The 26,250-nt window shown below is 39.9% G+C and overlaps 1 protein-coding gene across 1 annotated transcript in view; it reads right to left on the reverse strand.

Annotated features, from left to right (window-relative positions):
- Positions 1-26,250, reverse strand: part of LOC116580122 — an 84,238-nt gene that overhangs the window by 15,474 nt on the left and 42,514 nt on the right. Inside the window, exons 7-9 of the mRNA XM_032326160.1 lie at positions 23,284-24,638; positions 7,960-8,142; positions 2,652-2,738 (exon numbers count right to left, since the gene is read on the reverse strand). Of these exons, the coding sequence (XP_032182051.1) occupies positions 2,652-2,738; positions 7,960-8,142; positions 23,284-24,638 (1,625 nt within the window). The remainder of the gene's footprint in view (positions 1-2,651; positions 2,739-7,959; positions 8,143-23,283; positions 24,639-26,250) is intronic.

The following is a 26,250-nucleotide window of genomic DNA, read 5'->3' on the forward strand; positions in this document are numbered from 1 at the left end:
CTCACAGCCCAGGGGAGGAGAACACCACACGTCATGCAGGGCCACACAGGGGTTGCACTCAGGGATGGAGTGAACAAGCAGGGTCTGTGGGAGGCAGGCTTTGTAGTAAAAAGAGGATAAGGTGGCCCTAATTCCCTCAGGAGGGATGTGACTGGTTTGTTTGAATAATTTTGTGGTCCAGCAAGGAGGTGAAACCCTTTAGAGTGAGGACCAGGAGGGGTTTAGGTCATCTTCCTGATAGGAAAGCTAGTTAGGTGGGAGTCTTTTTGCTGGATGGGGAGCACATCTCGCAAGAACAGGGGAACTAATGATTAGGCCTTTGGAGCCCTGATAAAGATATCAAATAAGCATATGAAATTTCAGGCCTTACAATATAAGACCCCAATTACATTCCTTCCCAATCAACCCAGTCCTAAAAGCCTTTCACATGTACCCTAAAATTTCAACACATACAGAGACTGAGACAAGCCAACACTATGTACGGGAAAACTCATCTGTGAAGAAGTCTGGAGTTTTCCCTTCTAGTAGTCAAACAGGACCAAATTCTTTCTTCAATCACACCACAGATCTTCAAGGAAAGTTTTCAAAACAAGGATCTCTCACTTAATATCAATAACCCATTCCTGAATATCAGACATTCTAAGACTACATTATTAAACTGTTACCTATTTTCCCATCATTTTAAAGCAAAGAACTCCACGGCATTATACATCAATTCCGAGCTTCCAAATAGCCTAACGGCTCCCTCCAGCACAGAACCACAGTTCACATGGGTTAGTTATTGCACACATATCTTTAGCTTTAGAATTTTCATTGTCTTTTTTACCAAATTCATGTTCCTCACTTGCTTTGTGTCTTTCCCCACAATTTCTTCAATACTTCTGCAACTTTTTAGAGACTTATTTTGTACTACACAAGAGCTATACGTTAAGTGCACTATGAAAATGCATTTCAACAAGAAGATAACACTCAGTTATGACTCACACTCAGTATGAAGCTGATACCCCCATTCTCACCAACAGCACCAGATACACACATCCTCTTTAATGATATTTGCATGCATCTCAAAACACCTATAGATGGTTCTGATGGTCTAGGAATTATATGTGAAATATAAGGAGACTCTCCTGCAATTAATCTTTTGTTAAGGTTGTATTGAACTATACAATTTCACATATATATAAGTTCTAAAAATAGACAAAATTCATTTATAATGTTAGAAGTCAGGATAGTGGGAGCTGCCTGGGTGGCTCAGTTTGTTAAGCAGCTGCCTTCAGTGCAAGTCATGATCCTGGGGTACTGGGTTCCAGCCCTGCATTGGACCTCCTTGCTCAGCAAGGAGTCTGCCTCTTCCTCCTTCCCTATCCCTGCTCACGAGGTCTCGCTCTCTCAAATAAACAAAATCTTAAACAAACAAACAAACAAAAAGAAGTCAGCATAGTGGTTATATCTGGGCTGGGTGGGCAGGGAGTGATTGAAAAGGGGGCATCTTAGGTACTAGCAATATTCTTTTTTTGACCTGAGTACTGACAGCACAGATATGCTCAATTCATGAAAATTCATTCAGCTACACACTTAGGACTTGTGTACTTTTCTCTATGTGTGTTACATGTCAATAAAAAACTCAAAAACTTTGAAAAGATGTCAAATTGTGTACTGGAGACACAAATATTTCCTACATAAAACCAGACTAAAAATCACTGTGTTCAGGGGCGCCTGGGTGGCTCAGTGGGTTAAGCCACTGCCTTTGACTCAGGTCATGATCCCAGGGTCCTGGGATCGAGCCCCACATTGGGCTCCCTGCTTAGCAGGGAGCCTGCTTCCTCCTCTCTCTCTGCCTGCCTCTCTGCCTACTTGTGATCTCTGTCTGTCAAATAAATAAATAAATAAATAAATAAATAAAAAGACTGCCTTCAGCTCAGGTCATGATTCCTTGGTCTGGGGATTGAGCCCTGCATCAGGCTCTCCACTCAGCGGGAAGCCTGCTTCTCTTCCTCTCTCTTTGCCTACCTCTCTTCCTACTTGTGATCTCTGTCTGTCAAATAAATAAATAAAATCTTAAAAAAAGGGGCGCCTGGGTGGCTCAGTGGGTTAAGCTGCTGCCTTCGGGTCAGGTCATGATCTCGGGGTCCTGGGATCAAGTCCTGCATCGGGCTCTCTGCTCAGCAGGGAGCCTGCTTCCCTCTCTCTCTCTGCCTGCCTCTCTATCTACCTGTGATCTCTCTCTCTGTCGAATAGATAAATAAAATCTTTAAAAAAAAAAAACATAAAAAAAAATCTTAAAAAATAAAAATCACTGTGTTCAGAGAAACATACTCTCTCTGAAATTTAAATATTAAAATCAAAAGCTGTTCTATTGGAAAATGTTAGCAAGGGGACATTCTGAAGAAAATGCCTGCATTTTTCTCAAGGCATTTCACTTTCGCTCCCTCATGGCTCTTGACAGAAGACTTTGGAGCTAGGAGGCGGTCCACATTAGTGGAGAAGAGGGAAGGGCACCTAGAAAGGACACTGGGCTATTTGTCCCCAACCCTCATAGGACTTAGAGTTACTAAAGCAAGTTCCTGGGCAGAGTTCAAGTTAAGGGAATGAGTATGTACACATAACCTAGAGATCAACATTTTAAAAAGGAGAAAAGAACATCAACTTACATGGGCCATGGTTTCAAAATGCAAGAACTGGTTAGTCCTTTTCAAGATTTCTCTGTTGGGGAACTGCAAAGCCCTGATAAGCCAGATCTGAAAGAAAAAAAGAGACCATAAAACCAAATGTAACTCAGAGATCCCAAAATGACTTAAGTTAATGAGTTTTTTTTCTTTTGCCTTCCTACTTCTTAACTATTCTCCAGCACTATACCCACTACCCTGATCCCACACTCATAAAAACTAGGAGATGTCTGAAGAAATCCAAGCTTTGAGGAAATCCAGCTGAACGAAAGCCTGAATACTTCGGAGAAGGATTCCCCATCTGGCAATATATATCTGGTCCTGATGACGGACTCCTCCTTCCTCCAGTACAACTTTTCAGGGCTGAGAAAGGGCCATACCACCTATATACCATCTCTTGAGCCCCCAGGATCCTGCCTGAACTTCCTAAACACGAAGCCTGAAAACCACATAGACTGGGCCTGGCAGCTGCTGCCAATGGCCTTTCCCCACCCCAAACAACTCATTACTCCATTTCCCAATCAGGACCTCTCATACCAGAACATCCTTTGCACCTCTCTCCTCTCATACCATGACCACCACAGCTAGTCAAACATTCATGGAGAACTGTTACATGATGGGTGCTTTACCTACATCACCCCGTAACCCTCAGCATTGCTCTGCTATGTATTTCTTGTCATCTCTCAATGGATCAGGAAACCAATGCTCAGGGGTGAAAACATTTGCCCAAATTCACAGTTATGAAGTGGCAAAGCTTTGTTCTGAGTTCACATTTCTCTAACTATAAAGTCATCTTTCAACTTTGGTTTTTGTCTCTGAAGACTAGATTTCTTTCTTTCTTTCTTTCTTTTTTAAGATTTCATTTATTTGACAGAGAGATAGATCACAAGTAGGCAGAGAGGCAGGCAGAGAGAGAGGGGGAAGCAGGCTCCCCGCTGAGCAGAGAGCCTGATGCGGGGCTTGATCCCAGGACCCTGGGATCATGACCTGAGCTGAAGGCAGAGGTTTTAACCCACTGAGCCACCCAGGCTCCCCTGAAGACTAGATTTCTGCTTCACTGAGAGGAACTGGAACAAGGGCAAATCACTTAAAAAAAAAGAAAAAAGAAAAAAAAAGGTATCTTTCAAAAGATACTAAATCTCACTACTAATTAAGGAGATGTGTATAAACCACATACAAAAATTATACTTTTACAGTGACAGGACTGGGAGGTCTAAAAGACTGATGATGTCCCAGACCAGTAAGGTCATGAAGAAATGGACACAGTGTTGATCCAAATTTATAACTATGTGAAGCAGCATTTAAACATTATAACCCTATAAACCCTAAGAACCAGTTCCCAGAACTCCACTTCTAAGACAAAAGCAACTATTTGCACATGTATATAAAGATATCTGCAGAGGTATGCAGATAGGTATGGTTTACAGTGAATAAAGGCTGAAAAGAGTCTAATCTAGGAAATGGTTAAATAGTATTGCATCTATACCGCTGAAAACCAGGCACATATTAAAAAGTGATGACATTGCCCTAGTTTTGATAAAATGGGTAAAGCCACTGTGTTTAAAAAAAAAAAAAAAATCCCATGGGGTGCCTGGGTGGCTCAGTTGGTTAAGCGTCAGACTCTTGATCTTAGCTCGGGTCTTGATCTCAGGGTCATAAGTTTGAGCCCCTAGTTGGGCTCCACTTAAAAAATAAATGAAAATATAAATAAATAAATAAATCCCAACACGTGTGGCATTAAATTCTTGTAACAGAAAAAAAAAATCACATGTACACCTAGAAGGATTAGTTAAAATGTTTACAGGAATAGCCAGGAACACTCACCACCATATTAAACACAGTGTGAACCTGACATACACAAATACTCCAAATAAGGCAAAAATTTCCCCATTTCAAGGTTTTAAGTCTTCTGTTGAACTAAGAAAAAAGCCCAGGATACTCTAAGAACAGCTGTTGTTTTTCCTGGGTGACCTTTCTTTCTTTCTTCCTTCTTTCTTTTTTTTTTTTAAGATTTTGTATTTTGGGGACACCTGGGTGGCTCAGTGGGTTAAAGCCTCTGCCTTCGGCTCAGGTCATGATCCCAGGGTCCTGGGATCAAGCCCCGAATAAGGCTTCCTGCTCAGCAGGGAGCCCGCTCCCCGGCCCACCCCCCTCTCCCGCCTACTTGTGATCTCTGTCTGTCAAATAAATAAAATCTTAAAAAAAAAAAAAAAAAGATTTTATATATTTATTTGACATAGAGCAAAAGCATAAGCAGGGGGAGCAGCAGGCAGAGGGAGAGGGAGAAGCAGGCTCCCTGCTGAGTGGAGAGCCTTGACTCAGGGCTCAATCCCACCACCTTGGGACCTGAGCCTAGAGCAGACACTTAACTGACTGAGCTCCCCCATGGGCCTCGAGGGACTTTTCTTTTTCTTTTTTATTTACTTCACCTTCTAATTCATGAACCAAGCTGGAGTTCTATCTAGAAATGAATGATAAAAAATCCTTGACTGATGCCTTTTAAGTAACAACAGCAGTCTCATGGCTGCTTCCTTTCACATTTTACTGAGAAATAAATTTATTTTATTTCTGAGCCGATGCTTTAGGCTAAGATGCCTATGAAGCTTCCAGTTGGATCTGTTGGATCTCTTTGTTTTACTAATCTCACTTTGCATAAAATATCATTCAAATAAAAACTGTGAGACATTGTTAACGATACTGGAATTAAAATAAAATTTTTAAAAAACACACCCAAACAGAAAACCTATGAGACATAAATCTTACTGTATTAAATCCATTACCTCCAGACCCCATAGCTTCAGTATAATATGGACGTAACTTGATAGTACTTGCTGTCATCAGATTAATATCTCTTCCTTCCATCATAATAGGTTACTGAGTATGTCAGGAGGAATTTTTTTTTAAAGTATTCATAATAATGAGACTTGGCATACTGTTATAATTAATTACTGATACAGGCTTTTGTGTACCACTTTCAGGATACAAATTTTAGCTCTGACAGTTATTAACTATGATTCTGGACATGTCGCTTAACTTTCCAGCCTTAGTCACCTCCCATAAAAAAATGGGTGATATAGATTCTAACTCAAAAGGCTGTTATGAGGATTAAATAAGACCTCACATAAAATAAAGCACTTAAAATAGCAAATAAACAGTAAATAAAAGTCAGTTAAATCACTGAAAATGAAGAATACTACATACATTTTCCATAAAAATCTTGAGCTTCTCAGCCCTGCTCTTATAATGCTAGCTAATAAATTTCAAACTTCACATTGATAAGCAACTCCTCCTGATTAACAACAATTTACAAAAGGGGATTCAAGGATGGATGAAGCCAAAGTGGGAAAACACAATTTTTGGATCTGGGTGATGAGAAAAAAGATGGAATTACAACATAATAGTAACAATTAAATCTACTGAGCACTTATTATGTGTCAAGCACTCTCTGAGGACTTTATATATAACTAATTCATCTTTTCATAGCAATCCTATATGGCAGTTTCTATCATTATCCTTTCACAGATGAAGAAGCTGTGGCACAAAGAGATGAAATAAATTACCCCAATTCCACCTAGCTCTAAGTGGCAGTTTTAGGACTACAACACTGGTAATTTAGCTCCACAACTCAACCGCCTCTCCTAAGACCACATAAATATAAGACCACTCATGCTGTCAAAAACTTCAAACCATTTCTCAAATTCCAACTAACATCTTCCATTCCCTTCCCTCGTTAACACAGACCTCTCCATTAAAAACCCTGTCACATTACTACTTCTTAAAAGCCTCAAAAGCAGAAAACCCTGTCACCAAACGAACTATCTCCTACCTTTGCCTGCTTTTGAATTCAGGACAGTGGTAAAGATCAAAGACATCTAGCATATGATTCCAACTAAACTGTGATCCTCTCAACAAATCGAAGCCTTATAAAGCCCTGCGGTTGGCCTCCCTTCAGGAGGTTTACTTGCTAGCCATTTAGACAATTTGAAAGAAACAGCTCACAGAAGGAATTAAATGACTGCCAAAGGCTCATGGGAATACCCACTGGAGAGGAGGCAGGAGGTAACCAGATGGCCCCTATCATTCACTGGGAAAGAAGAGCAAAGAACCAGGTATATGGATAGGATATTTCCAGCGTTAAAACCTAACCAGCAAAAGACCACCTGGAACAAGCTTGTACAGTCCAACAAAATCAGATTTATTGACTTAAGAGAAGGAGGAAATTCCACAGGAAGGGTTGGAACGCAATGGAGGAGGAGAAGAAAAGCTCTTTTGTAAAGGGCTTAATTCCTACGGAAGGATTTTGAAGGATGTATGAGAGGTAGGGAACAATTCCGGAATGGTTGCGGTTTTCTGTGGTGAGCCTAGGAAAGGCAGAGATTAATTGGAGATTAAGTATTATCGTGAAGGGAAAGCAGTTTAGCAACTGGGTATCTCCAGCAATAAAATAAAAAATGGCAAAGCAAGTCTGGAGCATCATTGGTAAAACAGCTGTAATCTCTCAAAAAGGGATTTGTTATAGCATTTTACAACTGCTGCATGAATAATAACTTTCTATTAATTTTGCAGCTGGCTTTATCTGTCTCTTCTCTCCCAGCCGGACTAATGCAAGGGCTGTTTTTTCTCTTTTCAGTCCGCACGCATTTTTCATTCTTTCCCAGGAAATGCAAAGGTTTCCATGTCCAGAAAAAAAAAAAAGTTACATTTCACGAACAAAGGATATAGACATACAAATGGTTATCTTCTCTTTTCTCGCTCCTTCCTGAAGACCGGCAGGATTGGGGAAAAGACACGGGAATCCTGAGGCATTAAGCCTTTCTTGGAACTCAGCCCGCCTTGGCTAACTCAAAACACACCCCCGCTATCACACTTGCTCCCACCAGCCACCCGCACAGAACCCGACGGAACTAAGAAGGAGTCCGGGGTTACGCTCAGCCTTCTCGGTATCAGAGAAAGGCCGAGTACAAAGGCTAAGTCTGGAATCTGTCTCCGAAGTCATGGTAGTTTCCTTACGAGGGAGCTCTGATTAAGCTGTGGTTCTCAGAGCTGCAATTCTCAAGACCGCGTCTTTTTGTTGGGGGCCTTCACTCTGGGGTTCATACATCTAACTCGGAGCCATTCTGGGCCGAGGGATATGTGCAGCCCTTAAGCGGAAAGGGAAAGGACGCCTCAGGGTACCCGATGCCCAGTCAGCGTCACAAATTCCACAAGTCAGTACAACCCCGTTCACACAGAGGCCCGCGCCGCCCCCGCGCCGCCCCCGCGCCCATTTCCTCACTGCACGCGACCAACTCACCTCTCCAAGCCGACACCAGTTAGAAAGCCGGAAGGCAACAAGGAGCAAAGGCCTGTGGGAAATGTAGTCTTCGGTAGGGAGGGCCCGCCCCCGCCCCAAATTGCTGCGCGGAGTGCGCAAGCGCGGGTGCTCTCGCCGTTGCTGAGGTGATCGCTGGGAAACCCTTGGGGGTTGATAGGTGGGCTACCAGGGGAGGTGCTTCAGGGATTCCCCGGACCAGGAAGCGCGTCAGAGCTTGTCGTGCTTGTGGTATGTCTTAGCTAAGTCTTAACCCAGCAAACACATAACGTACCTACTAGGCGCACAGCAGGTGCTCAGTATATATGCCCAAGTAGGATGTGGATATATGTCAAGTTCTGAATAAAAAATATCCCCAAACCGTATCAAAACGGAGAGCGGACGACACAGTAAGATAGCTCGTGCTTGCTCGAGCTCTCTCCTTCCCTTCCTTCCTCTTCTCGGTTTTTTCTCCTTCTTGGCAGTTGTGAACAAATTGTTCTATAAATTCTGTTGGGTTGGGCGCCTGGATGGCTCAGTGGGTTAAGCCGCTGCCTTCGGCTCGGGTCATGATCTCAGGGTCCTGGGATCGAGTCCCATATCGGGCTCTCTGCTCAGCGGGGAGCCTGCTTCCTCCTCTCTCTCTCTCTCTCTCTGCCTGCCTCTCTGCCTACTTGTGATTTCTGTCAGATAAATAAATAAAATCTTTAAAAAAAAAAATTCTGTTGGGTTAAGGTGATCGATCAAGTTGCCCTCCCCCCCTTATCGGCCATTTCTCTTTCCTCAGTTTTAGTTCCCAGCCCTCAACTGCCATCCCCAAGCAGACACTCCTCGTTTGGCGAGAAGATTGACAGTAGCTTAATGCTGTGTCACAATGTGCGCATCATTCACCTCACTTTCTCGCATTATTAGGCATTTTATCATCTCACATCACAAAGTGAGTAAGGCAAATAAGATATTTTGGGAAAGAGGACACATTCACATAACTTTTGTTATATTGCAAAAGCTTTGCAACATACAACATAGTTATAATTGTTATATTTCATTATTATTTCTGTTAACCTCTTACTGTCCCTAATTTATAAATTAAACTTTATTATAGGTACGTATGTAGAGAAAAAAAAACTATATATGAGGTTCAGTACTATCCACCCTTCCAGGCATCCCCTTTGGGTCTTGAAAAGTGCCCTCTGTGAGTAAGGGGGGACTAATGAGTTGTCATTCAGATGTCCTTTATTCTTACTGATTTTTAAAAATGTAGTAATTAGAGGTATGAGAGAAGTGTGTTTATTTCTGTTTTCCCTTTAGTTCCATCAGGTTTTGTTTCAGGTATTTGTTTGTTTGTTTCAGGTATTTTCAAGCTCTTTTACAAAGTACATACATTTATAATGTTTTTGTTTTTCTGATGAAGAGGATTGAAAAGTGAACATTAGGAAGAGTATCTTCAGAAGTCTTTCTCAGGTGAGTAATCATTGAATTCATCATGTCCCGGGTTCATTCAGGAAAGGAATGGGATAAGCCCACCAGGATTTATCTACCACTGCAGCATCCTACCCATCTCAAATATTTTGATACAGTAGTTAATAGATGGAAGAATTTGTTCTTCTCTCAAGAATATAAAACTTAAAAAAAAGAATATAAAAATTAGAAATTATTTGAAAATGTCAAAGCCAATCTTATTCTCATTTTGCAAATAGAAGAATATATCTGAAGTAGGAGATACATGAAAACTTCAATTTTAGATTTGTCAATTTCTCCCTTGAGTTGGTTTAGTTTTTGCTTCATGTATTTTGAAACTCTATTATATAGTATATTCACATTTATGATTGTGTGTCTTCCCAATGAATTGATCCTTCTATTATGAAACATTTCTTTATGTCTCATCTTAATGTCTATTTTGTCTAGTATTAGCATAGTCACTTTAGTTTTCCTATGCTTACTGCTTGGCTAGTATATCTTTTTCCATTTTTTTTCCTTGCATCTACCTGTGATTTTATATTTAAAATATGTTTCTGGTAGATACCATGTGATTTGAGTTTCACATTTTTCATCCAGTATGATAGTATCTGGTTTTTCATTAAAATACTTATCCATTTATATTTATGTAATTATTAATTTGATTGGATTTATATTTACTATTTGGTTGATTTATATTTGCCACATTTTTATTAACTATCCTTTCCTCTCTTTTTTGGAGAACTGATGAATTTTTTCTGGTATATTTGAATTTTTCTTTTGGTTCTTTACTATACCTTCATGCATCTTTTTTTTTTTTTTAAAGATTCTGTTTATTTATTTGACAGAGAGAGATCACAAGTAGGCAGAGAGGCAGGCAGAGAGAGAGAGAGAGGAGGAAGCAGGCTCCCCGCCGAGCAGAGAGCCCGATGCGGGTCTCGATCCTAGGACCCTGAGATCATGACCTGAGCCGAAGGCAGCGGCTTAACCCACTGAGCCACCCAGGCGCCCCACCTTCATGCATCTTGTTAGAGGTTGCTGTAGGGCTTAAAATATGCACCCTTATTAAATATAGTTTACTTAGAATTAATATTGTACCACTTTGTGTAAAGTATAAGAACCTTGTAAACAGTATCATTTCATTTGCCCTTCTTATTCCTTTTTTTTAAAAGATTTTATTTGACAGAGAGATAGAGAGATCACAAGTAGACAGAGAGGCAGGTGGAGAGAGAGAGGGAAGCAGGCTCCCCATCGAGCGGAGAACCTGATGCAGGGCTCCATCCCAGGAACCTGAGATCATGACCTGAGCTGAAGGCAGAGGCTTAAGTCACTGAGCCACCCAGGCGCCCCTACACTTCTTATTCTTTGTCCTACAGTTGTCATACTTTTTTTCAGCTACATACACTATAATCCCCACTATACAGTGTTTCACTGTTTTGCTTTAAATAGTCATATATTTTATAATTTTATAAATAACATTTATTAAATTTAATAACATTTAAAGAAGAAAACATGTTTTATATTTATCCACATATTGACCATATCTGATGTCTGTCCTTCCTTCCTATATTTTCATCTAAAGACAATTCTCTTCAACCTGAAGAATTTCCTTTACTATTTTCTAAACTGCAGTTCTGCTAGTTATAATCTAAATTTTAATTTATCTGAAAATATCTTTATTTCTTCTTCGTTTTAATTTTTTATTAACATATACTGTATTATTTGCCCGAGGGGTACAGGTCTGTGAATCATCAGGCTTACACATTTCACAGCACTCACCATAGCACACACCCTCCCCAATGTCCATCACCCAGTCACCCTATCCCCACCCCCCAGCAACCCTCAGTTTGTTTCGTGAGATTAAGAGTCTTTTATGGTTTGTCTTGTCTTCATTTTAAAAGCATATTTTCTCTGGAAACAGAATTCTGAATTGACATATTTTTCTTTAATTCTTTGAAGATGTTATTCTGTTGTCTTTTGGCTACTGTTGTTTCTAACTAAGTCAGCGTTATTCATACTTTTGGTCTCCAATATTTTATGTATTGTTTTTCTCTATCTGATTATAATATTTTCTCTTTGTTGAATTTTGGTAGTTTGGGTCGTAATTTAATTTTGACCAAATTTAATTTAATCCTCTCATTCTAGAACTTAAGTTTTAAGTCTTATAATAATTTAATCTTCTCATTCTAGAACTTAAGTTATAAGTCTTGTTTCATAAGTGCCTTTGTTTGCTTGTTTTTTTCAGTCTTTTTCCTTTTTAAAGTACTTCAGATTGGATCATTATTGATCTATCTTGGTGATTACCAGCTATTTCTTCTGATGCCTCCCATCTATTCTTATGCTCATTCAGTGAAATTTTCATTTCAGTTTATTCTGCTATAAAACTTCCATTTTCTTTTTTTAAGATTCATTTATTTATTTGAGAGAGAGAGTGCAAGTGGGAGGCAGGGCAGAGGAAGAGGGATAAGCAGACTCCCACTGAGTGGAGAGCCCATACAGGCTCTATCCCAGGACCCTGAAATCATGACCTGAGTTGAAACCAGGAGCCAGGTACTTAACTGACTGAGCCACTCAGGCACCCCATAAAACTTCCATTTTTAGTTCTATTTTATACATTCCGTTTTTCTGCTGGAATTCCTATTGTTGATGCAAAATGAACAAATCTTTTAGAATCTCTAAGAAAGAGAGTTTTATTTGACCCCAGGTTAGGACAGCTGCCCAGGAAATGTTTTTTCATGCTCTTCACAGCAAAGAAAGTGTTCCAGAGAATGAACAGTTTTTACAGGGTTATATAGTTTTTTACATCTTGTAAAAGCTCACAAAATTATAATTACCATATACACAAGAATCATAAATTTTAAGGTCAAAGAAATGCAGGGACTAGGAACATTTATCAATAAGTATCTCAAGGAGAAGATGGTTTTCCTTTAGTTACTCATTCACAAAGCAGATGTACAATGCAAGCATGACAGACCATAAATCAGGCTTTTGGTTTGAACAAAGTTTATATAAGTCATGCTGACTTAGAAAGAAATCTAAAATGGCTTCCTTTGTGTATCAGGCCCCTAGAGAGTTTGTCTCTCGTCATTGTCCATTTATTCAGTATGACTATATTTTCCATTAAGTTAATAAAGATATTTATACTGCCTTCTAATTCTAATATCTGGGTAATCTCAAGTTCTATTTCTACTGGTTGCTTTTTTCCTGCTTATGGATCACATTTGCCAGCTTTTTTGAATGCCTAGCCATTTTTTATTGTATATTATACATCATAGATACTATGTTGTTGAGAGCTTGGAATTTGTTATCTTACTTTAAAGAATATTGATTTTCTTTATAGTGGCTGGTTAATTTTCTGGCAAATCAGTTTGATCCTTTCAAGGCCTACTTTGAAGCTTTCTTCTGGTAGCTTTAGAGTAGCCTTTGCTTTAGGTCTAACATCGCCCTACACTTAAAATGTTGACTTTCTAGGGTATCAGCCAACTATGAGGGTGTTCAGAAGTGTTTATCCACTCTGCGCGTTTTGGATTTCCTGTTTCCCAGCACTGTGTAACTTCTAGAATCACTGTTCAGCTCACAGCTCTCCAGCAGTTGTTCTCTGCTAGGTTATATAGAGTCTCCCTGTACGTGCACAGCTTAGTATTAAGATTTTAAGAAGATGCCTATGCATAGTTCTGGGACTCTTTCTTTGCAGAGAACTATTTTCTTGATCCTGCCCCATAAATTCCAGTCACCTAAGCATTCCCAAACAGTTTTTTTTTTTAAAGATTTATTTATTTATTTGTCAGACAGAGATCACAAGTAGGCAGAGAGGCAGGCAGAGACAGAAGAGGAGAAGCAGGCTCCCCGCTGAGCAGAAAGCCTGATGCGGGGCTCGATCCCAGGACCGCTTGGGATCATGACCCGAGACGAAAGCAGAGGCTTTAACCCACTGAGCCACCCAGGCGCCCCTTAATTTTAAATCTTTAATTGTAATTTAATTGTAAATCTTAATTTTAATTAAGAACAAGTGAAAAATTGAATTTATTATAATGACACCAGAGTATTTCAAGGATCCTAATGGCAGAAAGTGTCCAGACCTCAGGAATTTGGAACAAAGCCCACCCAATTAAGCCTCTAAATCTCCCACCCCGCCTCAGTTCCCCAATCCCTGAAATATTAAAAAAGAAAATGTATGCATAAAATCAGATTAATCTTCAAGAGAGCAGACTGGGCTTTTTTTATTCTAAAATCTTAATCTGGTTTTATGTCTTCTTTTTCTTTCCTAAGGTAATGGAGACAGTGGCACAAACAATAGAAAAATCAAGCTAGGGCATCTGGTTTGCTTAGTCAGTTAAGCATCTGCCTTTGGCTCAGGTTGTGATCCTACAGTCCTGGGATCAAGCCAACATGAGTCGGGCTCTCTGCTCAGCAGGGAGTCTGCTTCTCCCTCTGCCCCTACTTGTGCTCTCTTGTGCTCTTTCTCTCTCAAATAAAATATTTTTTTTAAAAAATCAAGTTCAGGGCTGCCTGGATGGCTCAGTGGGTTAAAGCCTCTGCCTTCGGCTCGGGTCATGAACCCAGGGTTCTGGGATCGAGCCCCACATCGGGCTCTCTGCTCAGCAGGGAGTCTGCTTCCTCCCTTCTCTCTCTGCCTGCCTCTCTGCCTACTTGTGATCTCTCTCTGTCAAATAAATAAATAAAATCTTTAAAAAAAAAAAAAAACAACAAACTCAGAGTTGCTCCCAGAACTCTACAAAAGAATAAAAATGGAAAACTTGAGAGAAAAATGACATGTAAAAGGCAGCTCCAGAAATTCTGATGTCTAATAGAAATTCTAGAATGAGGGATGCCTGGGTGGCTCAGTTGGTTAAGTAGCTGCCTTCGGCTCAGGTCATGATCCCGGCGTCCTGGGATCGAGTCCCACGTCGGGCTCCTTGCTCCGCAGGGAGCCTGCTTCTCCCTCTGACTCTGCCTGCCACTCTGCCTGTGCTCGCTCTTGCTCTCTCTCTCTATCTGACAAATAAATAAATAAAATTTAAAAAAAAAAAAAAGAAAAGAAATTCTAGAATGAGACACCAATAATAATGAAGAAGAGGGAATTTTGAAGGAAAAAAAAGACAAGGAAAGAAATTTTCCTGGAGGTGAAAAAAAGACATATTTTCAAGTAAGACTTGTAAAAAGCTAAACTTTCCCTCTATTTGCCAGACTAGTTTTAAGAATTTAATATGTATTAATTATTCCTCATAATTGGTTTTGATTCTCATGTGACAGACACAGAGGCACAGAGAGGTGAAGTAGCTTGCACAACACCACAGAGTAAAGGAGGAGGCAGAATGCAGACATTTTCTTTGTTAAAAAAAACTTTTTGGGCACCTGGGTGGCTCAGTGAGTTAAAGCCTCTGCCTTCGGCTCAGGTCATGATCCCAGGGTTCTGGGATCGAGTCCCGCCTCAGGCTCTCTGCTTGGCGGGGAGCCTGCTTCCCTTCCTCTCTCTCTGCCTGCCTCTCTGCTTACTTGTGATCTCTGTCAAATAAATAAATTAAATCGTTTAAAAAAAAAACTTTTTTTATTTTGAAATAATTTCGTCCTTACAGGAAAGTTGCAAGAATGCTACAATTTTCACCCTTCATGTAGATTCTGCAGTTGCTAACATTTATTGCATTTGTTTTATGATTACTTTTTTTTTCTGAAAAGTTGTCATTCAGAAAAGTCAGTTGCACACAGAGGCTCCTTTACCTCTAGATGTTTCAATATATACATTCTCTTTCATAATCACAGGATAATGATCAAACTTGGAAAATTACACTGATATAATACTTTTGTTTGATCTATAAACCTTATTATTATTTCACAATTTTTCCAATAAAGCTTTCATAGAAATTTTTTTCTGGTCCAGGATCATCCATTATATTTAATTGTCCTGTCTCTCTTTTTTTAAAAAAGGTTATATTTATTTATCTGACAGAGAGAGAGATCACAAGTAGGAGAGAAGCAGGCGGAGAAAGCAGAGAGCCCAATGCGGGGTTCAGTCCCAGGACCCTGAAATCATGACATGAGCCGAAGGTAGAGGCTTAACCCACTGAGCCACCCAGGCACCCCCAATTGTCCTGTTTCTTTAGTCTCCTTTCATCTGAAATAACTCCTCAAGCTTTGTGTTTTCTGATCTTGACATTTTTGAACAGAAAAGGCCAATTATTCTGTACAATATTGCTGAATTCGCATTTCTGCAATTTCCTGATCATGCCATTTGGCAGAAATAGAACAGGAGTTGCTCTGTTCTTCCTAGTGCATTATAACCTGTCAAAACGGAGACATCTGGGGTGCCTGGGTGGCTCAGTGGGTTAAGCCGCTGCCTTCGGCTCAGGTCATGATCTCAGGGTCCTGGGATCGAGTCCCGCATGGGGCTCTCTGCTCAGCAGGGAGCCTGCTTCCCTCTCTCTCTGCCTGCCTCTCCATCTACTTGTGATTTCTCTGTCAAATAAATACATAAAATCTTAAAAAAAAAAAAAAGAATTAAAGTAACAGATAAATTACTTTAAAAAAAAAAAAAAAAAAGGAGACATCTGGCCCAATATGGAGTTTTTATGCTAAAACCCATGTCAGCAAACCAAGACTTACTACCTAACCTGACCTAACAGTTTCAACCCCCAGGAATGTAATCTTTAATTAGTCCATGTGGAATTACCTGTCAGCACTGGTGACAATCTGCTCTTCGACCCCTTCAATTTTCCTTAGAAGTTGGTCTTACCTGAAACAGTGCATTCTTTGCTGAATAACTATTTTCCACTCCCTTTGTCTTTAAAAACCTTTCCTTTTCTATAGCTCATAGTAGTTCCTTTCTATTGCTAGATGGGATACTTCCCAATCACTGAATTATTGAATAAGGCCAATTTGATACTTAGTTGAATTTTTGTTATTTAACAAAACTGAGGTACAGGACGTCATTTTGTCCCATATTGGTCATTTTAATGTTCTTTTTTTTTTTTAAGATTTTTATTTATTTATTTGTCAGAGAGAGCAAGCACAAACGCACAAGCAGGCAGAGGCAGAGAGAGAAGCAGGCTGTTGCTGTGACTTCTAGTAATATGTTGAACAGTAGTGGTGAGAGTGGGCATTCTTGTTGTGTTCCTGATCTTAAGGGAAAAGCTCTCAACTTTTCCCCATTGAGAATGATATTCACTGTGGGTTTTTCATAGACGGATTTTATGAAGTTGAGGAATGTTCCCTCTATCCCTATACTCTGAAGAGTTTTAATCAGGAAAGGATGCCATATTTTGTCAAATGTTTTTTCTGCATCAATTGAGAGGACCATGTGGTTCTCTCTTTTCTTAATTTGTTCTATCACATTGATTTGTGAATGTTGAACCGCCCTTGCATCTCCGGGTTAAATCCCACCTGGCCGGGGTGGATAATCATCTTAATGTCCTGTTGGATTTTATTAGCTAGGATCTTGTTGAGAATCTTGGCATCCATATAGGATATTGCTCTGAAATTGTTCCTTTTTTTTTTTTTTAAATTTTATTTATTTATTTGACAGAGAGAGATTACAAGTAGGCAGAGAGGCAGGCAGAGAGAGAGAGGAGGAAGCAGGCTCCCTGCTGAGCAGAGAGCCCGATGCGGGACTCGATCCCAGGACCCTGAGATCACGACCTGAGCCGAAGGCAGCGGCTCAACCCACTGAGCCACCCAGGCGCCCCGAAATTGTTCCTTTTTGATGGAGTCTTTGTCTGGTTTGGGAATCAAGTTGATGCTGGCCTCATAGAAAAAGTCTGAAAGCTTTCCTTCTGTTTCTATTTTTTGAAACAGCTTCAAGAGAATAGGTATTATTTCTTCTTTGAATGTTTGGTAGAATTCCCCAGGGAATCCATTAGGTCCTGGACTCTTGCTTTTTTGGGAGGTTTTTGATCACTGCTTCAATCTCGTTTCTAGTTATTGGCCCATTCAGGTTGTGAATTTCTTCCTGTTTCAGTCTTGGAAATTTATAGGCTTCCAGGAATGCATCCATTTCTTTTAGGTTGCTTAACTTCTTGGCATATAGCTATTGATAATAATTTCTGATGATTGTTTCTATTTCCATGCTATTAATCGTGATCTCTCCCCTTTCATTTATAATTTTATTAATTTAGGCCCTTTCTCTTTTCTGGTTTCTATTTCATTGATCTCTGCCCTAATCTTAATTATTTCCCTTCTTGTGTTTGGGTAGGCTTAATTTGTTGTTGATTCTCCAGTTCTTTAAGGTGTAAAGAGAGTTTGTGTATTTGGGGGTTTTCTGATGTTTTTGAGTGAGGCTTGGATGCCTATATATTTCCCCCTTAGGACCATCTTTCCCGTATCCCATAGGTTTTGGACCAATGTGTTTTTGTTCTCATTGGTTTCCATGAATTGTTTAAGTTCTTCTTTGATTTCCCAGTTGACCCAAACATTCTTGAGCAGGATGGTCTTTAGCTTCCAAGTGTTTTAATTTCTTCTAAACTTTTTCTTGGAATTGAGTTCCAGTTTCAAAGCATTGTAGTCTGAGAATATGCAGGGAATTATCTCAGTCTTTTGGTATCAGTTGAGACCTGAGTTGTGACCCAGTATGTTGTCTATTCTGATGAAAGTTCCATGTGCACTCAAGAAGAATGTGTATTCTGTTGTTTTAGGGTGAAAAGATCTGTATATATCTGTGAGGTCCATCTGGTCCAGTGTGTCATTCAACACTCTTGTTTTTTTTTTTTTTTTAATTTAATTTATTTATTTGACAGTAGATGGAGAGGCAGGCAGAGAGAGAGAGAGGGAAGCAAGCTCCTTGCTGAGCAGAGAGCCCGATGCGGGACTCAATCCCAGGACCCTGAGATCATGACCTGAGCCGAAGGCAGCGGCTTAAACCACTGAGCCACCCAGGCGCCCCTCAACACTCTTGTTTCTTTGTTGATTTTTCTGCTTAGATGATCTGTCTATTGCTGAGAGTAGAGTGTTAAGATCCACTGCAATTAATGTATTATTATCAATATGTCTATTTTGATTAACAGTTGGCTTATGTAATTGGCTGCTCCCATGTTAGGGACATAGATATTTACAATTGTTAGATCTTCTTGTTGGATAGACCCTTTAAGAATGATGTAGTGTCCTTCTGTATCTCTCACTACAGTCTTCAGCTTAAAATCTAATTTGTCTGAAATGAGAATTGCTACCCCAGCTTTCTTTTGATGTCCAGTGGCATGAAAGATAGTTCTCCATCCCTTCACTTTCAGTCTGGATGTATCTTTAGGTTCAAAATGAATCTCTTGTAGACAGCATATGCATGGGTCCTTTCCATTATCCCATCTGCAACCCTGTGCCATTTTATGGGAGCACTTAGGCCATTCATGTTGAGCGATTATTGAAAGATATGTCTTTATTTTCATCATGTTGCCTGTGAGGTCCCTGTTTCTATAGATTATCTCAGTAAATTTCTGTTCTCTATTACTCTTATGGGTCTTTCTTCTCTTATAGAACCACCCCACCCTTAATATTTCTTGTAGGGCTGGCTTAGTGGTCACATATTCTTTAAGTTTTTGCTCATTATCTCTCCATCCATTCTAAATGACAGCCTTGCCAGATAAAGTATTCTTGGCTGCATGTTCTTTTCATTAGTGCTCTGAATATGTCTTGCCAGTCCTTTTGGCTTGTCAGGTTTCTGTGGATGGTCTGACGTTATTCTGATGTTCCTCCTCCTGTATGTAAGGAATCTCTTACCCCTAGCTACCCTTAAGATTTTTTTTTGGCGGGGGGGGGGGGGGGGCGGTGCGCCTGGGTGACTCAGTGGTTAAAGCCTCTGCCTTCAGCTCAGGTCATGATCCCAGGTCCTGGGATCGAGCCTCACATCGGGCTCTCTGCTCAGCAGGGAGCCTGCCTCCTCCTCTCTCTCTGCCTGCCTCTCTGCCTGCTTGTGATCTCTCTCTGTCAAATAAATAAATAAAATCTTTAAAAAAAATCTTTAAAGATTTTTATTTATTTGACAGACAGATCACAAGTAGACAGAGAGGCAGGCAGAGAGAGAGGAGGAAGCAGGCTCCCCGCCAAGCAGAGAGTCCAACACGGGGCTCGATCCCAGAACTCTGAGATCACAACCTGAGCCGAAGGCAGAGGTCCAACCCACTGAGATGCCCCCCCTTAAGATGTTTTATCTGGTTTTAAGATATGCAAGTTTCACTATCACATTCTGGGGGCGGGGGAGGGCGCACATCGGTCTGCCCTCTTTGATCTTGGGGGGTGTTCTCTCTGCCTCTAGGACACAAACACTTGTCTCATTCTCTAGATTAGGGAAATTCTCAGCTAGGATTTTCTCAGCTATATCTTCTAGTCCTCTCTCTCCACCCCCTCAGGGATCCCAATAATTCTGACATTGGAATGTTTCATGGCATCATTTATTTCTCTAATTCTGTTTTCATGGATTCTAAGCTGTTTGTTCCAGGCCTCTTGATCCTTCTTTTCTATCAGTTTCTCTTCTAGATCATTAATTCATTCTTCTGCCTCATTTACCCTAGCTGTTAGAGTATCTAGATTAGATTGGATCTCATTGATAGCATTTTTAAGTTCTGCCAGATAAGCTCTCACTTCTGCCCTTAGAGAATCTACGTTTCCATTAATGGTTTTCTCCAGCCTAGCTATTGTCTGCATAACTGTTACCCTGAACTCTATTTCTGACATCTTGCTTATATCCAAATCCATTAGTTCTGTGGCAGAGGTCACAGTCTCTGAATTTTTTCCTGTCCTGGGGGTTCCTCCTCCTAGTCATTCTGGTGAGAAGTGGTTGAGGGAATGTACAGAGTCCAGACTATTGACTACAATCCAAACAAGATGCACCTGTTTTATAGGGACCTTAGGATTGTTGGCCTCTTGTTCTTTCAGCTTGTCTTCTGGGGGGGAGGGGCTTGCTGTGCTGTTACTCAGAATTGGGCAGAATTGCCTTGCCCCCTGTCAGGGGTTGGGATGGGCTCAGTAAAGCTTTTGTTCTCTGGCAGTTTTCCCTGGTGGGTGTCTACGTCCCTTCCAACAGTCAGAGCAGAAGTGACCATATTCAAACCTCTCAGAACAGAGAGATTGCAGTCTGTTCTCCAGAAAGCCCTCCAGGTCTCACTGACTCTGTTTTTGTCTTTGCTGCTAAAAACTGCAGCATCCTGGGTTGTTCACCCCACAGGATCACTCCCAGCCCTAGAAGAGCCAGATGCTTAACTGCCTGATCCACCCAGGTGCCCCAAACAACTCTTCTGAGATCATGCCCTTGATTTACAAACCAACCAATCCAAATCCCCAAATGTTTCCTTTATCAAACTCTCAAACTAAGCCAATATTCCTCTTACCCAGATCACCCCAGGGCCAGGTACCAGACAACTAGGGACCACCTCTATAACTCAGCCTGCCAAAATTATTAAAATTATGCAATCCCAAACTTTCTTAGTGTACTTACCAATGTCACCCATTCGTGAGGAAAACTTCAGTAAAGGCTCTATGCCACACTCTACCCTCTCCCACCTTCTGCCTCCCATGAGAACTGGGTACTTTCCCATGTGGCTCTGCAGGCATGCTATGCCTCCTTCGCATATAAACTTTTTCCTTCATGCCAGTCATTACCATGTCTACATATCCTACCGTATTTGATTAGAACAAATCCTGGGCATGTTTTAACACAAGGATCCCAAAACATTCCATACACTGCATTTAATTGATAGGTCTCTTAAGTCTTTTAATTTGCAACATTGTTTTTATTTTATCTTAACATATATTCATTAAAAGACCATTTATTCTGTGAAATTTTGTACATTCTGTGTTTAGTTGTTTGCTTCCTTGTCATTAATTTATTCCTTTATACCCCAAGTTTCCTGTAAACTGATAATTAGATTAGAGACTAATTTATACATCTGGGTCAACATTTGGGGCAAGGGCACTTAACAAATGAAGCTACATTTAGCCATTGCATAACATCAAGATGCACACAGCCTGGCTGATATAATTGAAATGTTGATATAGATTAGTGTATTCTGTCATTCTGCTCCATTAAAAGGTTACTGTCAGTCTTTTTCACCTAATGATCTTTGCATCCACCAATATCACGACCAAGATCCATAATTTCATAAAAAGTGATTTTTCACATTGTCATTCTTTTGAACTTTATTAGCTAGATTTCTCACAATAGCTTTTTTTCAACTTTTGGTTGTCTTAAAATAGAGGTAATAAAGGAAAGACAAAATAAATGCTCCACTTTCCCTCTTTATCAATAAGTGCCCTAAAATGCTTCATACCCAATCAGTGCATTTGGTCAGGGAAAAAAGGAAGCTATCAAAGCCTATAGTGGTCTTGACAAAAGGACACAGCAGTCCATTTGGGGGGCCAAATTGGGGGGCCAAAAATAGGCCAATCTGAGCATAAAAAGGCTACAATATACTTTAAATAATCAACATGGGAGTTATAATACAAGCTATTTTTAATTTCCAAATAATTTCTTTTTATATGACTGTTGATTTTAAATTAAATTTAGACTGAGGCCAGAGAATGTAGATTATAGAATATCTGCTTTTTTTTTTTTTAAGATTTTATTATTCATGAGAGAGAGAGAGAGAGGCAGAGGGAGAAGCAGGCTCTCCACAGAATAGGGAGCCTGATGTCGGACTCGATCACAGGTCCCTGGGATCATGATGGGAGCTGAAGGCAGACACTTAACTGACTGAGCCACATAGGTGCCCCAGAATATCTGCTTGTTTGTTTTTTAAAGATTTATTTATTTGACAGAGAGAGAGAGCGCGCACACAAGCAGGGGGAGTGGCAGGCAGAGGCAGAGGGAGAAAAAGCAGGCTCCGCAAGGAGCCCTATGTGGGGCTTGATCCCAGAAGTCTGGGATCATGACCTGAACCAAAGGCTGGCCCTCAACCGAGTCACCCAAACACCCCAGAATATCTCCTTTTTAATGGACACATTGAAAAAGAATGTCTATATTAAAAAGTTATCTGAGGTTCAGTAAGGGTGAATGTTAGTGGAAGGCATTTCTTTCTTTGTTGCACCCATAGACTTTCAAATGAATTTTCAAAGGAGTAATATTAATGATAATAATAAAACAAAATTTAGTGGCTTAAAACAACCATTTTATTATATCTCATCATCTTATGGGTCAGGAATTTGGGCAGGGGCTCAGTTGGTAGATTCATCTGTTTTATATGCTATCAACTGAAGTCAGTCTGGCATTCAGCTGCTGGCTGGTCTGGAGGATCGAACACTATTTTACTCAAATGTCTGGTGTCTTGGTAGGCATATATGGAGGAGTGGGCTAAGAAGGGTGCTCTTCCTTCCTATGTAGTCTTAGGGCTACTTCTCCATGTGGTCTCTTCAGCAGAGCAGCCAGACCTTTTAACATAATTCAGGGCCTCAGCTTAAGAGAGCATTCCAAGAGATGAAGTAAAATCTACCAGTAAAGCCTGGGTCCAGAAACTGGCACAACAGTACTTCTACTAGTCAAAGCAGTCACAGTCTGCCCAGCCTCAAGGGAAAAGGATGTAGATTCCAAGCTCTTGACAGTAAGGGAGAAATGTCAAAGAATTTACAGCAATCTTTATTCTGCCACAGTATTATATTACTATTTTACAAATGAAAAAATTATAGCAGAGAGCTGTTAAGCATCTTATCAACATAATACAAGTGGGAAAGTGACGGGACAGAGATGATGTATCTCCCACATTTGTTACATTGATAGGATTAGTTTTTAGGAAAAATGTTAAGTTTATCAGGTTTAAGTGATGGTGTAATACATTAAGTTAACATATCCTTTTAATGATATAAAACCTCTCATGCCAAGTCAGGTGCCTGTATGACAGAAGCAAAAAGGATTATTTACTATATTCAGAGTGTTCTACAAGACAGGATTGAAAAAGTATTTTATATTTTTACATTATGAATTTTCAGATGATGAGTAAGGTGTGAATGTTGTCTAAAGGCCTTTTTACATTCCTTACATTCATAGGGTTTCTCACCAGAATGAATCCTCAGATGCTGAATAAGGGATGAATTAAGTCTAAAAGCCTTCCTACATTCCTTACATTCAAAAGGTTTTTCACCAGTATGAATACTCTGATGTAGAGTAAGTTTTTGGCGTAATCTAAAGGCCTTCCCACATTCCTTACATTTATAGGGTTTCTCACCAATATGAATACTCTGATGTTGTGTAAGTTGTGAGAGTAATCTAAAAGCCTTCCCGCATTCCTTGCAGTCATACGGTTTAACACCAATATGGATACTTTGGTGCGAAATAAGTTGTGAGTAACGACTAAAGGCCTTCCAACATTCCTTACACTCATAAGGTTTCTCACCAGTGTGAATTCTGTGATGAAGAATAAGATGATAACCACGACTAAAGGTCTTTCCACATTCCTTACATTCATAGGGTTTCTCACCAGTATGAATTCTCTGGTGGAGTGTTAGTTGTTGTCTTACTCTAAAGGCCTTCCCACATTCCTTACATTCATAGGGTTTCTCACCAGTATGAAGCTTGTGATGTACTCTAAGGCCAGAGCCACACAAAAAGGCCTTCCCACATTCTTTACATTCATAGAGTTTGTCGGCGTTATTAAGCTTCTGATGTCGAGTAAGGTGTGCATACTGTCTAAAGGCCTTTCCACATTCTGTACATACATAGGGTTTCTCACCAGTATGAATCCTCTGATGGAGAGTAAGTTGTCCGCGCACTCTGAAGGCCTTCCCACATTCTTTACATTCATAGGGCTTCTCACCAATGTGAATTTTCTGATGTACTCTGAGGTCTGGGCCACATATAAAAGATTCTCCACATTCCTTACATTCATAGAGCTTTTCACCAGAATGAAGTCTCTGATGTCGAGTAAGATGTGCAGTTTGTCTAAAGGTCATTCCGCATTCCTTGCATTCATAGGGTTTTTCACCAGTATGAATTCTGTGATGGAAAGTAAGCTGTTGGCGTACTCTAAAGGTTTTCCCACATTCTTTACATTCATAGGGTTTCTCCACAAAATGAATTCTCTGTTGTGGAGTTAGAGATGTGTGTTTTTGGTAAGAGGACACTTTTTGAGATACAGTTTTAATTTGACTTAAATATCCCTCCTGTCCTTCAAATTTTCTTTTGGACTCCCAATCACTTTTTAAAATTAGGCCCCTAAGGCCATGGTTTTTTATTCTTTCCATTATCTTCCACTGGGGTGAGTTTATTTCATAAATGTCATTTTCCGAAGACAATTTCTTGGTCTCATACCTGGTATCTAAATCTGAAAGAAAGTAAGAGAGCAAACACAGTTTCCTTTTTTTTTTTTTTTAAAGAAGTTAAATTTCTAGAGTTGAAATAAAAAATAACTAAAGTAATACTCAATGAAATTCTAAAAACCAATTATACAATTTGAAAAAAAAAAGCGTAAGGTAACACCAGGAAAAATGAAAGTTCATGTTAAGAAAGTTAGACTGGTGATTAGTAAACATTTTAAGGCAGTGGGTGTCAAAGTGACATGTAGAATAGAATCACAGAGAACTTGTTATAAATATTGAGGTTTATTTTTTAAAGATAAGAGAGTGCACATGTGCATGGGTGTGTGCACACACACACGCTGGAGCAGGGGGAGAGGGAGAAAGAATCCCAAGCAGACTCCCCTCTAAGCATAGAGCTTGACCTGGGGCTCAATTTCATGACCCTGAGATCACAACCTTAGCTGAAACCAAGAGCTGGTCGCTCAACTGACTGAGCCACCCAGGTGCTGCTAAATATTGTGGTTTAGATGCCTCCTAAACCACCTGGATCAGATTCTACAGTCATGGCCAGTCCTGTATTTATTCTTCATGCAATTCTGGAGATGAAAGGTTAAAAATTCATACTTAACTTTTTTCAATAATTTCTCTTTATTCTTAGACTAAAATAAACCTTGCTGTGGTTAAAAGGCCTCTGCTTACCTATAATGTATCTTCTCATTCTGCTCTATTTCCCACAAATCTTCTGCTTGGGTTCTTTGCCCTGCTGGCTACTTCTCATCCTGAGGTCTTAGGTTAAATAAAAGTCACTTCTTTTAAGGCTGACTCTACTGTCAGGATCTACACCTATGTTCTTGTATAGGTATTACATATCAGCATATGTCTGCATTGAAATTATATATTTATAAATGTTTCTGATTATTGCTCTCCTTTCCTTACCCCTAGACCTCTTCAATGGCAAAAACAATCTCTACTTTATGCTTCATTAAAGATACATGCAGGGGAGCCTGGGTGGCTCAGTTGATTATAAGCAACTGCCTTTGGACTAGGTCATGGTCTCAGGGTCCTAGGATCAAGCTCTACATCGGGCTCCCTGCTCAGTGAGGAGTCTGCTTCTCCTCCCTCTGCCCCTCCCACTGGTTGTGCTCTCTCTCCCTCTCTCTCAGATAAATAAATAAAATCTTTAAAAAAAAATAATACATGCCTAGCACAAAATAAGTTTCACTCATTGAATTCCCATTGTTATATACTCATTCTGAATATATTTGTCTCTAATCTCTTACATATTACAACAATGATTAAATAATTCCCATTATTCATCCAAGCTCGTCAAGCTAAATATATAAATGGAAAATGGTGGTTATATACTCTTATTCTCATACATCCTTTCATTGCTTTAACCCCTTCTCTATGTTCATATACCTATGAATAATAAACCAGTAGGAGAAACAGCCAGAGAAACATTTAAGTGCCAAATGAGTTATGTATAAGAGAGAAAAAGGAGGATTTTTCAATGATTATAATATGGTCTGTATAAAAAGCTTGAAATAATATAGACATTTTCTACTAAAGCTGGAAATAATGAAATTTTAAAAACCCAAAAATGGCTGTGTGGGGGACACTGGGGAGGGTATGTAATAT

Source organism: Mustela erminea, chromosome 19, assembly GCF_009829155.1.
Source record: "Mustela erminea isolate mMusErm1 chromosome 19, mMusErm1.Pri, whole genome shotgun sequence".
Taxonomy (NCBI): domain Eukaryota; kingdom Metazoa; phylum Chordata; class Mammalia; order Carnivora; family Mustelidae; genus Mustela; species Mustela erminea.